General features: G+C 38.3%; 1 protein-coding gene across 2 annotated transcripts in view; it reads right to left on the minus strand.

Annotated features, from left to right (window-relative positions):
• The window catches only part of LOC145987228 (importin-4-like), a 94,170-nt gene that overhangs the window by 68,568 nt on the left and 11,690 nt on the right, over positions 1 to 13,912 (minus strand). For both annotated transcript variants that reach the window (XM_083121745.1, XM_083121746.1), the window contains exons 2-3: positions 4,373 to 4,492; positions 2,361 to 2,533 (exon numbers count right to left, since the gene is read on the minus strand). In XM_083121745.1, coding sequence (XP_082977871.1) covers positions 2,361 to 2,533; positions 4,373 to 4,435 — 236 coding nt within the window. In that variant the 5' untranslated portion in view covers positions 4,436 to 4,492. The remainder of the gene's footprint in view (positions 1 to 2,360; positions 2,534 to 4,372; positions 4,493 to 13,912) is intronic.

A 13,912-nucleotide genomic window follows, 5' to 3' on the forward strand; every position in this document is an offset into this window, starting at 1 on the left:
AGCACTACAAATTCTTACATAGAGTGTTACAAAATATGTTACAAGCTTTTGGATATATTAATTACTAAATTTTAAAAATGACTAGACTATTATTATTATTATTACATAATAATAATGTTGCTGTTTCTTGACATTAGATTTATTACGGTGCAGAGTCGTCAGCTCTATGCCTAACCCCCAACATGAATGAATGACTGCACCTGTTGTTGGTCAGCGGATCCCTCGGTTCTAGTTGGGAGGACTACATATAAGTCCACCAACCCTACCCCACCTCTGCCAAATGTGACAAGAGGTGGGGTAGGACGCTCATAGAGGCATGACAGGATACTCTAAAAATCCCAACAGAGCAAAATTCTTACAATGTCACTCTGTTGGTTGACTAACTGCAGGGAACAAGCCACTGGGGTCGTCATATCCTGACGCCATCAAAATACTATGGATATAAATGAAGAAAACTTAGATGGGTAGGGCACGTGGCACAAATGGGAGAGGAAAGAAGAGTTTAAAGGATTCTTGTTGGGAAACCTGATGGTAAGAGACCTATATGAAGACCCAAGATGAAGAGGGAGGGAAAACGTTGAGATGAACCTAAAGAAAATCGGTAAAGACGGAAAAGATTGGATTGATCTTCCTCAGAATAGGTACAGATGGAAAGCTTGTGTTGCTGCAGCCATAAACCTTCGTGTTTAAGAATGCTAAAGTTAACTAGTTACGTAATAATTAGAGCCCGGAAGTTTGGTAAAATGCCTCTTTTTATCTACTGGATATATTGATAAAATTTTTTCGGATATATGTTTTTTATGATGTTTCGAATGTTTTAGAAGCCTTTTCATTTTGCCTATTTTGCCTATTTGGGACCCCACTGCCTATTTTTTTTAATTATAATGCCTTTTTTTTCCTTTTTCAATGAAATTGGACCATTTTTTTAAAAAAAAAGTATGTATATAAATTATTTTTCTCCCAAAAAACGTTGTTGGCATTTATTTTTGTTCGTTTATTATGTGAATAATTTTCGCCTTATTTAAGTAATATTGAACTCACGCATGTTTCAACATTGCTGAAGGAGAAAAGTGTGAGAAAAAAGTATTTCATGCTGAGTTAGGATATTGCCTTTCGGTTAACATTTCCTTGTGCATGATTGACTGCTGAAAACCCATTGCAGAACGTCCAGCGTCCGTGTCAGGACGTTATTGACAAGAAACCGCACTAATGCCCAAGGGCCTTTGCATGGATTCCAAAATCAAGTTCTCTATCTTTAGTTTAGTTCTGCACTTTGGAGGGAAAGGATCGTGTAGTTGTCATCATGCCGAAATTTAGTGTGCCATTAAGTGGTAAGTTACATGGTTACGTGCGTGAATTTGGTGAAAATTGAAATGCTCTTCCCAATGTAGATTTTAACATTTTGCCAGAAATTATAGATAAAAGTAAGCGACTTCCAAATGTGCCTTTTTTTTTGTTTATTTTGCCTTTTTTTCATTTTAGTGCCTATTTTCCACATTATAAATGCCTTTTTGCCTGCCTATTTTAACTAAAATAAATGCCTGAACTTCCAGGCTCTAGTAATAAAAATAATAATAATAATGCATATGCTAAGAATATCCTACCTTACCCCCTCAGAGAGGAAAAGAGGAAGTGAGTGCAATTACACAAAACCCACCTGGATTGTTCTTCGGGGTTTTTGAAAAGAAAGATGTTGCATGTGGTAAACAAGTTACTGTCACTGGATCGAAGAGAGGAGGGAACTGGCTAGACACAGATTCCTGATGTATGAGAAGTTTTAAGTTATCACAGCTCACTGTGATGCCATCCGGTTAGGTTCATGCTGTTGATTGCATGGTACCTTAACCTGGGAGGCCCAACAACTCTTTCAAAGATTTATTTCCCTTTTCTTTGATGGAAAAGATTGGCTCTAAGTGAGGCCCTTCTCCAGGGCAGGTCAGAGGCTCCAGGTTCAAATCCCGGTCTGGGCATTGGAATTTATTGTGATTGTCCCTTCATCAATTTCATCCCATCATCACTCATCCTCATGTTCAAATAGCCAAAAGTGACAGAAAAGTGTAGTAAAATAAACAAAATTAATCAATCAATCCAATTGACCACCAAGGTTGTACTGTGGAAAAGTACTGTTTTTAAAGACACCCTGCCCTCTTTCATATCCGCTTTAGGGTATAGTGGGACCACAAGCAAAAAAATCTGCACAGAATCGCATGTCCTGTCCATCATATTCTGGCATGGAGGGGAGGGGTATTTTCGAGCAGGCTTCACCATGGGCTGAGCTGAACAGATGAAGGGGAAGATGCAGGAAGGCTTCTGGCCAAAGGTTCTTTTGTTTATGGTCTCTCTGTAGGTGACCAACTCACCCATTTTGAATTTCTGGCTTAAGATTTTTCCATGTTTTTTCTTTGGTCAGCCTTTTCCGTAGCAGCACAGAAGCATATTGACGAATTGTAGGCTTTGTGGAGTTCACCAATATGTTGCATAATTCTGAGATGGTGTCGGGATTCTTGAAGGCCTCCTTCAGTTCATGAGTTCCCTGCAAAAAGTGAGGTCAGCTATAATGAAGTGTTCAGTTTGCAACTAGTTTCACAATATAATTTGTTTACATATTGTAACACATTGTTTATAATCTTCTTTTCCTTCATGCTCTAGTCACATTGAAGTATATGCGGGATTTGTAGGGGTAAGAGGGGGAACTGTTTCTCCCCAAGATATGATGTCAAATGAATATAATATTCCAAAACCAATGTAATTCTAGAACTTCAATATTGTAATTTTAATACAAACTTAAGGGCACGCTTAAGATAGACAAAGGTTTAAGTATGAAGTAATTTTCCAGATTTATAATTCTTTGAATTTGTCTTTCAAAGTGGCGACGAGTTTGACTCACAATCATTGCTTGGAGCTCCTCACCCTTGAATGTGCAGAGGGAAGGAGGTTTCAGATGCAACAGAAGCGGGTCAGTGGCAGGTCAGGGGAGGTAATAGTCAAAGTAGGTTGTTGAGAAAATGTGAATAAATAAGTGGAAGTATGAAATAATAATGTTTTTGAAAATTCTTTTAAACATTGTATGTCTAACAGGGATGGCACCAGGAGAGTGTGAAGGGGTGTTTGTGCACCCCTTATTTTCTTCTGCACCCCCTTTTCAAAACCTATGTTCAACAGAATACACTAAATTGTACAGTGTCATATGACATCGTCCTATCAAGCACTGAATGTTAAGTATTGAAGTGAATGCATTGTTACTGTATAAAAAAACAGACAAGCATTGATTCTACTCTGAAGGAGAAGCCACATTTACTTTCCTGTACTGGTGGCAATCTCTATCAAGATCAGCAGCCCTCTTCTTTTTTGTCAGCATTGTTGTTAAGAATTGTTTCTTCAACTGGTCTGTTTGTGGTTTTTGATAATTGCTTATAGCTCAATGTGAGTTGTTTTATATTTATATATATATATATATTGTTGATAAATGATTTTCCACCTGATTGTTCCTCTTCTTTTCTTCAAGTCGCACTGGAACAATAATTTCTGTTGCTTTCAAGATATCATCAGGAGGTGGTCGGGAAAATATTTAATGTGAGTTGTATCTATGGCTCCCATGGAAAATGGATGACACTCTAAAATCATATGTCCCACACATTTCAGTTTAATTTCAGTTACAGTAATGTATGCTAATTATTACAATAGTGTTGCAGGAACATGATATCTTCATACTAAAAAGAGTGTTTTTTTTTTTTAGATTGAGAGAGCAACAGTATTAGCGGGGAAAATGTACCTAGTTTGCACCCCCACCAGTGGAAAAATACCTTTGCTTGCCTCTCCCTGAATAAAAATATATCCATGTATGTCATTGGCCTCCCTTCAATAAGCTGTTCCTTTCCAATTTCCAAACATGTCGTTGTTGTGCTAAAATCATCACAAAATGAAGGTGGCTAAAACATACATGTATGTTTCTTGTTTTGTTTATTTTCAACATCGCACCCCATATATTTTATTCCATGCCACCTCAGCACCCCATAAGTTTAATCTCTGCCCCCCTCAGCATCCCTAGATGATTAATCCTGGTGCTGCCGCTGATGTCCAATTATGTATTTTTGTTATTTTTATACTGTAATGAATGTAAAATGTTTACTGAACCAATGGAGATGTTTAAGCCCATTAATCATTCCTTTAATTAATGCCATGAGTCAGTAACATGCTGAGTTGATTTGGTGGAGTGTATAACCTCTAATTTTGATATAGCTACCCCAAAAAAAAGTGTGAATACAGAAAAAGATGAAAAAAATGTAAAATTGACCTACAAGGAAGGGAGATATCCCTCCCTGCATGAAATTTCTGTCATGACCATTTACTCATAATAAAAATACATAATTACCTGTTGAATTATGGTGGTGTCAGACACCAGAAGCTTCTCAAGAGTTTCTTCTAACAGGGCCATGTTGTATCTATACTCTTTCTGACACTGCACTTTGTGGAAAACCTAATTGTCCTACATCTTAAGAAAAGAAAAAAACATAATCTTGAAAGCTGTCTATTAATTGTCTTGCCAATTATTATTTTTCCAAACTCATGGCCACCTAATCTCTTGCATATGCAATAAACTCATTCAGTTAAATTTGCACTAATAACACAGGCCTACGAAAATTTTGCGTCACAAAATATTTAATGTGATATAAATCAAATCAAGTGTCCTGTTAGATATATTATTAGTTTCGGCATATCACGTACAGATTTTGTACAATTCCACATCGTGATGACCAGGCACGTATCCAGGGGGAGGGCTAAGGGGGCTGAAGCACCCCCCGAAATCCTACAAATACATAATTTAAATAGTGTATAGTGGTAATTAATTTTTCTTCCTTAGCAAGATTAAACACTAGAGCAAAAAAGTTTAGTGTATAATAGAGCAACCAGCTTATATTTTTATATTCTACAATTTAATCTAAAGAATAAATAGATCCACAGCTCCCAAAATTTATAGTTTTCTTTGTGAAAGGTCACGCAACATAAACTTTGTGTAAAATTTGCCACTAACTTTTAAAGTCTTTAATTTTTAACGGAATGTGTAAATGTTAATAATAAAACTATGAACTTCAGTACACTAAGTGTACAAAATGTAAGAAATTTAAGGTCACTCATACAGTGGATCAAGTAGCAAAGTCCCTCCAATTATATAATTATAATAATAATAACAATACATTTGGATTAAAATTGGTATATTTTTAATAACTTATAATAGTTATTATAGTAAAATGACAATTATAACCATTGCAATAATTATTATTGTCATTATTATTTCTACTAATCAATTTTTATTAATGGCCTGCCCCTCTCTACAAATATTTGTGGCGACGACTCGGCTGATAAGGGATGAGCCACCCCCCGAAATAAAATCCTGGCTACAAGCCTGGTGATAACGTAGCGGTAATAAATATAGTATTAGAAGCACTGCTTGTAACATTAGTAGAATTATATTTTAAATGCATAAACATTGCAAAATGTGGTGTCTTATAATGCATTTGTTTGTGTGCTGATTGACAGACACCAGCATTGGAGATATGTGCTCCTGGAACCTCTACTGGGGATCAAACTGGCAAGCTTCACCCCAAATGCCAGTGTGCAAACCACTAGACAGAAAGGAGCTCTAGGCATAGTTTGTTCTGCTTTCATTATGAATGAAATAGTGGTTCTCTTATTGCTACCATGAGGTTTGATATACCCCATGACCATATATTTTAAAATAAAATTAAATCAGGGCAAAACGTGGCCTCAACACATCGTGTGTAAAATGTGTGTAGAAAATTTCAGGACTGTGGCACGTTGGTGTTCATTCATCCATACCTTTTAGTATTCCAATGGCTTGGGGTGAGCAACAAATCCATTATAATGACTGTTTGTTCGTAAAATATCTGGGTTCAATACGAAAAACAAAAACAAACAAACAAAAAAAATGAATACCCAAATCTACCATCAGCAATACGACCTGTCCCACATGGACCAGATGTTCCAATTCCAATACAACCAACAACCAGCGGCGTAGTGCCCACGTAAGGCTTGTAAGTCCACCTTACAAGTTAAAATTATTGAAGAAAACGTATTTAATTCCCTTATTTATCGCTTGAACACACATAGCAATATCAGCCTGCAATTAGAACTTTTAACGAAACAATTGATTACTTCTTTTGATTCGAGTTGTTTCCCTGTAAGGCTTCTTGATAGGACTTACGTGTGGGTGAATGGAAGAAATGATTTGGACACGCCCATGGCGGGTGTGTTTGCTTACGTAGTATCTTCTCAACCAATGACAGGGCACCCCGATTCTCAAGCACTGTAAGGCGCATTACCAGTGGGTGCTAACTGGCGAGAATTTCTGTCCCCGCTGCGTCTGACTCATATGTTTGCCACGGTCGGAAGAGAACCACGAAAATCGACTCCCGTGTTGTTTCAACAATGCTTGACGGGATGTGTAGCTAACAAAACAGGTGTCATTTTAAATGTGTAAATTAACTATTAAGTTCACAAAGAGATGGTTTAATTTTGGATATTACTTTCATTAGAAGCAACGAAGTTAAAGATAAAAGAGGAATGTCTGGCAATGGACGTCCGCAGCATATTTTCCAGGGAAGGGCAAGGAAGGTATTTTTTTCAGGGAGGCAAACAAAGCACATTTTCCCCAAAAATAGCGTTGTTTCCTAAAAAACATTGCTTAATTTTGAATTTATGGTGTTCATGCAATAATTAACACATATTATTGTGGCTAGAATGCAATTATATGTGTGAGATACAAAATTTTTGGTTGACTTTCATTTACCAGGGGTGGCCACGGCCCCCCCTTCCGGACGCCCATGTGTCTGGCAATCCTAGATCCGGTAGCGCCCGCAAAGTTAGGAGCGTGCATCCCAGTTGCCCGTAATGTTAAAAGCATACTCTTAATACTTAGCGTTATGATTTACAGATTTTTTTTTACCTTTTCCTTTCACTAAGTTGCTTGATATGCTTATCAAAATGTGCGCAAATATCGTAACCATGATGAGTAATATTCTCGAATGCATTTGCATTTGCAAATTGTAATCTACGCATTTCCCACAAATGGATTTTTAGTGAAAGAAAAAGTATAATAAGAATAAAAATATGACATGACCTTTCCAGAAGAAGAGTTTGTGTCCTTAACTAAGCTGCATGCGAAATTTGTCAATTGCTACTAGTTGAATGTTGAGCTACAGGTAATTTATTCTGAAGCCGAATATCGAGTAAAGAGTGTGTTTGAACTTCATGAGTACTTGCGTACTACTCATTTGAATGAAGCTGTTGAACAAGTGTACAAACTAACAGCATTGTTCCTCACTGTTCCTGCCTTAAGCTCGTCGGTGGAAAGGTTGTTTTCTGCACTGAAGGGGATTCATACATTTCAACGCAGCACACAGACTCAGGCAAGGAAATCTGACATGGAACTGATACGCGTATCCATTTAGCTGCTAAAGACATTGACCAAAAACTCCCGACTCTACGACGACGTGATTGATGTGTTCAGACTAAAGGATCGTCGGATTGAGTTACAGTATAAATGAGAATTTCCATTAAGTAATACATTTGCTATTATTGTTAACATAGAGTGTGTGCATTTTGTGTTTGAAATTGAGTATGACCATACATGACTTAGATTCAAATAGATTCTATTTAGTTATTGGATTATTTCTATTGGGCTTTCTTTATCCAATATTCAGGTCAGGTTTATCTAAGGAAGTCTTACACCTTTCATACAATCACGCTACGCCACTGCCAACAACAATACCAGAGAGTGAAACATCATCCACCTCAAGTGCTGAAGAAGAAGAAGAAAATCTCAGACAGTAGTACGAGGGGTAGTCATAAAGTTTTAATTATCACCTCGAAAAAATAAAGTTATGTAATTAATTTTTTGTGTGTTTGCAGGTACATGTCTGCAGTCCTGGTACACATTGAAATCCCCGCGCCACAGTACCGTAGCACGATGCTAGAGGAGCCAAAACGAAATGGCGCAGCCCATTGATAAACTGGAGTATCGTGCGGTAATTCGTTTTCTGCATTTGAAGGGGAACAACGCTGCAACAATCCATGCTGAGTTGGTGCAAGTGTACGGCTGCAATGCACCATCATATGACACAGTGGTTAGATGGCGCAGACGCTTCCAGTGTGGTCAAACAAGTCTGAATGACGAAGAACGAAGTGGCAGACCATCTCTCTGTGAAGAACCGGGAATCGCAAGAGAAGTGGAGGCCGTGGTGCTAGAAGACCGGCGTATCACAATCGAGGCGATAGTGGAAAAGTGAAAATCAGTCATGGATTAGTTTTCAACATCTTGCATGAAATTTTGAACATGACAAAGGTCCCCGCCGCGACTGCTCACACCCATTCAAAAAGCCCGCCGAACCGAGGCAGCAGCGGAAATGTTGAAGCTGTGTCAGGCCAATCCAGATGACTTCTTTAGCCGCCTAATCACCATGGACGAGTCCTGGGTGTATCACTATGACCCCGAGACAAAGGAGCAAAGCAAGCAATGGAAACATGTGGATTCACCACCGCCGAAAAAAGCGAAGACCCAACCATCATCGGGCAAGGTGATGCTGGGTGTTTTTTTTGGGACTGCCATGATGTGGTGCTAACAGATTATGATCGTAAGGGGCAAACCATCACAGGAGCATACAACCGAAATCTTCTGACGAGGTTACGGGAGGCTGTCAAGACGAAGCGTCGCGGGAAGCTCTCCAAGGGGTTATTTTTGCTCCACGACAACGCCCCAGCTCATTCTGCACATGACACAGTCACACATGCTGCTTCTTTGGGCTATCAAATTTTGCCTCACCCCCCGTATTCTCCTGACATGGCACCCAGTGACTTCTTTCTTTTCCCTCGGATGAAGAAACCATTGCGTGGCAGGCATTTCCAGAATGACGACGAGGTGGTTTTCGAGGTGGAACGTTTCCTGAACAGCCAAAATGCAGACTTCTACAACCAAGGTCTCTGCCAAGTCATCCATCGTTGGGAAAAATGCGTCACATTGAAGGGTGAATATGTAGAGAAGGACTAACACCATCACCAAGTTTCATGGTCGCAGCTTGATTTTTTCGAGGTGATAATTAAAACTTTATGACCACCCCTCGTACGTTGGTGTTCGTTCATCCATACCTTTTAGTATTCCAATGGTTTGACGTGAGCAACCATTTTTTCACAAGATTCAGAAAATGGTGATCCACAACATTTCTCTCAGTCAGAAATGAATGATTTAGTACGAGACTTAGGCCTAACTAAAGAGTCAAGACCGAAAGTCTTGGGTTCAAGACCGAAAGAAACAGGGACGTCGGAACTTATTTTGGAGTGGTGGGGCAGGTTTTCAAATCTATCAACCAGTTTTTACAATCTCAGCCCCCCAAATCATATATATATATATATATTTATTATTAAATAGCTTATTTTATTTTATTGTTATCTTGTATATAGATGTATTACATAAATAATAAATATATACTTATTGAATATATGAATATCCACAGTGACGAAGCCTCATAAAAGATGTGAGAAGGCCCAGAAACCTCTATTACGAAATATTTTATTACTTATAATTCCATTAAACGGCACTTAATACATGAAAACTGAAAAATTAGGTCTTACGATAATTACCGCAAATTTCCTCCCCTGCCTGGTACTCGATCTTCGCATGCAGTGAAGCATGATGATATTGAGGCATTCCTTTAATGATTAGTAACCTAACTGAAAACACACTACTTTTAAAAGGGTGTGAAGTACATGTGCAAACGTATTGAGAAAATCCATGTTTCTAAAGTTTTCTGATCGATGTGTAAAAAGAATAGTGCCTGTGGCCGTGTTCTCATTTACCATTTCATCATTTTATAAATGTTAGTATAATTTTAACAAAAATGTCGCATACTAAAGAAGAATTACATGAATGAAAGAGTTAAAAGGAAATAATTTAATGATAGATTTAGTTTATTTTACTTCACTTTTCTACCATTTTTGGCTGATGGCGAAGGCAGTCGATGAGATTGGGGCAATATGGTATCTTTTATTTGGTGAGCGCTATATTTTTCATATTTCAACATATAAAACATTTCTGATTCTAAAATGGCATAACAAGACGATTCTTTCACCTTTTACTGATATTTTTAAATCCCAGACTGCTATTTAGAGATTAAGATTAAGACATGAAGCTATCAGTAATTTTAGAGTATTTCTAGGCTAAAGTTTTGCAATGAAGGCTTTCTACACTCCAAAGTTTGCAGCTTTAAAGCCCGAAAGGGCAGAGAACTGATGGTGTATCGGAACGATACTTGTCTGTCTCTAGTCTCATCTTTTTGTATCCTTTCACACACAAAATATAAATTAGTAAAAAACACGTAAGGAGAGATGTAAAACTTTCCAATCTCTTGATTCTATATCAGGCGACTAATTGCAGTGCACTGATGCGCGATTTTGCAGTTGGTCTACTTTCTGCAAATTATTTAAATGTACAGGTACAGTTATATCGCTTGGTGTGGAAGGAAATCCAAACTCATCACTACAATTTGCAGAGTAAATGCCGAAACACGCTTCTGCAATTATTCTACTCTGAACAATGACCGGGTCGTCTGACCAAGTCTAAATTTGAAAAGGGAAGGGGAGATTAGCCTAGGCTTGAATTTTCAAGAACTTACAAGGTGCACCATTTCTCATGGCCGATGACCTTTTTGACAGCAAGGGGTCTCTAAAGAAAGCTTGTGTTCGGAAAGTGCACCGGAAGATTTAAAGTTAAAATGTCCTCTGTGCCCCTCTCCGGTGCATTGCTATATATGCGAGCGCACTTGTAGGTACAAAACCTGGCAGGCTTCAAAGCAAAACTGGAAACAGAAGCAGCAAATTCCTATGGGGATACTTGATTTGCAGAGACCTGACTGCGATGTCACGTACTTCTTGTTGTTAACAGAAACTTGAGTACACGTTCACAAATCTAGTGCAAAAATATTTTTCCAAATATTCTTCACAACCAAGATAAATTGAAATATATATATATATATATGTAGTCTATTTTTTTAGGGCATGACTGTGGGGAGGGGGAGAAAAAAGACAATGTTACCCCTCCTCTGTGGCTTCTTAACATCAGGCAATACCAAAGGTGTCGTCCTAATTGCGAACACTTGCTGCCTGAATAGGAATATATTTGAAGGGCTGTATCCTAATCGCGAACATATTTATCTGCCTTGGGACCTACAACTTTCTCTCACGCTTCCCGAGTATATTTATTGATTTCTTTTAAAGCTACTCAGTTCCGGACTTGAGACTGGTCAATGTTTTCTTGGATCATAGAAAATTTGACATGATTAAAGTAGTCGCCAAAGTATATATAATTTAATAATAAAAGTGTGGCCTATTTTTTATAGGAATACTTACTGTACACTTCCTAACTGAAAAGAGCTTCGTCATTTAATATTACAATTATTAACATTACCTAAATTTCAAATTCAAATTTCAAAATATGACATTGTTCTTAACAATTTAGGAATACCACCAATCTCCATATACTTGTTAGTGCTCCTCTCCAAAAAACCAGGCTCATTTCCATCCTAAGAATCATGCCATTAGACTTTTTGCCTCAGCCTTTATATAAGTTCTTGCACTCTCGGATGTGGAGTACCTAGATCACTGTTGATTTTGCGGTTCCATCCCTCCACTACATTATTTGTCCGGTGCTTTCTGTTGAAGCAGTTTCACATCACTTAAGGCACCAAGAGGTTATCAAGTCATTAACACATGAATGAAAGTCAGATTACGTCGATAGACTGAAAGGGTGAAATTACCTTAGAGGGATTTACAAAGCAGAATACAATCAGGTTGGCTATTGTTGTTAGTCAAACTAGCTGTCTCTCTGTGTCACTACCTTATCTGGTTTTGAAAAAAAGGGTTTTCAGTTCCATGTATTCGCAATTAGGACATGAAATTATTTATCACTTTTGTGTGTTTCCAATTAGGATGATTTAGGTGATGTTCGCAATTAGGACTGTTCGCAATTAGGACTGTTTGCAATTAGAACACAACCATACTGAAAGCATTTGTGGGTAGAGGCGGAACAATCAAGGTAGGAATTTTCATTTCTTGGCCATTTAGATTTACTAAATCTTTACTATTTGTTATAAACGTCATGTATAGGGCTGATGGCTTAGTTTTAGACCTCAGAGAGAGGTAACACCATTCATTCTTATGTTCACATGTGATTTTGCTTTAACCCATGCTAATAACACCATGCCATGTAGGCACATTTAAGGGATGTGGGGGGGTAGGGCCCACACATTTTTGATCTCCGACATTTTGGAGGTGATGTGATCAGCACCATGCTCCGGCTGCATTTACCCCCCAGGGTTGCCCCCAGGTACCCATTCATTTTAGGCTGGGTGAGCTTGGGCACCGCTTTTTGCGGGGATAAGGCAGGAAAAATTCGGACCTTAGATCACCCACCACGGAAATCGAACCCGAGTCTCCGTGTGGCAGTCAGATGCTCTACCCACTGGACCACCACATCGTCTCGATTTTTTTTTCCAACCTTCACCTTTTTACCTAGAAGGCTCAAGCTCCACTTGCTCCCCTGGTTCGGAGTCCTTACATCCATGGAATGTAGTTGCAGATGTAAAAGAAGAGATTACAAATTAGGTTGCTCTCTGGCCCCTTCCCATCGGGGTGCATGGGGTTTATTGTTTCACACCGAATGCATCTGTCTGTAAAATCAAAGCGGAGAATTTCTAAGGGGATAATTCCACCTTTCACTTGATTTGTGGAGACGTGGCTGCGATTCATATCTGTACATCGATCTTTCTGTCACGGAATTCTTGCTGGTATCGAAACTTGAGTCCACAATCATTTAACTAGTGCAAGAATATTTTTAGATTTTTTTTCAAATCGAAACACAACTTGGAAAAAATATAGTCTCATTTTTAGCACGTGACCGAGGGGGTAAAAAGACTATTTTGACCCCTGATTCTGACATCCCTGGAAAGAAATAAACGTTTTAGGTGCTGGAACAACCTCTTATTTGGTACAGAAATCGTGAAGAAGAATTGAAAGAATTTTTTTTTATGGAAGGGTAACTTGTGTACTGTTGTGATATTCCTGGCTTGATTGACTGCCTAGGAACAGTTTATGAACCAAGAGATTGGCGCCTATTCATTGACTCTAGCAAAAGAAACCTAAAGGGTGTTCTGCTTCACAATGGCAATCAACTGGCATCAGTGGCAATTGCTCATTCAACATCACTTAAAGAAATAATGGATACAGCTTCATAGCATAACACAACAGTACAGAAGTTTCCCTTCCTTAACAAAAAATTGTTTTAATTCTTCTTCACGATTCCTGTACCAATAAAAGATTGTTCCAGCAGCTTTATTTAATTTAGAAAGAAAATACAATGAACATTAGTGGTACTAGTGCTGTGATCTGAAGATGTGTGGATTTTAATGGGACATCAAGAAGAGTACACTAAATTCTCATGCTTTTGTGCAAATGGGATAGTAGAGCCTAAAACTAACATTGGTCAGTTTCCAATTGGCCCAAAAGGAAAGACTTAGTGACGGGTACAGAAAATGTAGCCAATGTCCCATTAATTGACCAACGGAATGTTTTGTTACCTCCTTTACACATTAACGTAGGGATAATGAAGCTGTTCATCAAAGCCTTGCACAAAACGAGTCCTTGTTTCCAATACCTTGTTCAAAAATTTCTGTTGTTCTCCCAGGCAAAGATTAAAGAGGGCATTTTTGACGTTCCACAGATTCGCGAGCTCATTAAAGACTCTGCATTTAGAAATACCATGAATGACTTGGAGCTTCGGGCATGGGATTCGTTAATTGATGTTATCAACAAGTTTTTGGACAATGTCAAAGATGGCCGACACGAA

Source organism: Lepisma saccharinum, chromosome 4, assembly GCF_977018435.1.
Source record: "Lepisma saccharinum chromosome 4, izLepSacc3.1, whole genome shotgun sequence".
Classification (NCBI taxonomy): domain Eukaryota; kingdom Metazoa; phylum Arthropoda; class Insecta; order Zygentoma; family Lepismatidae; genus Lepisma; species Lepisma saccharinum.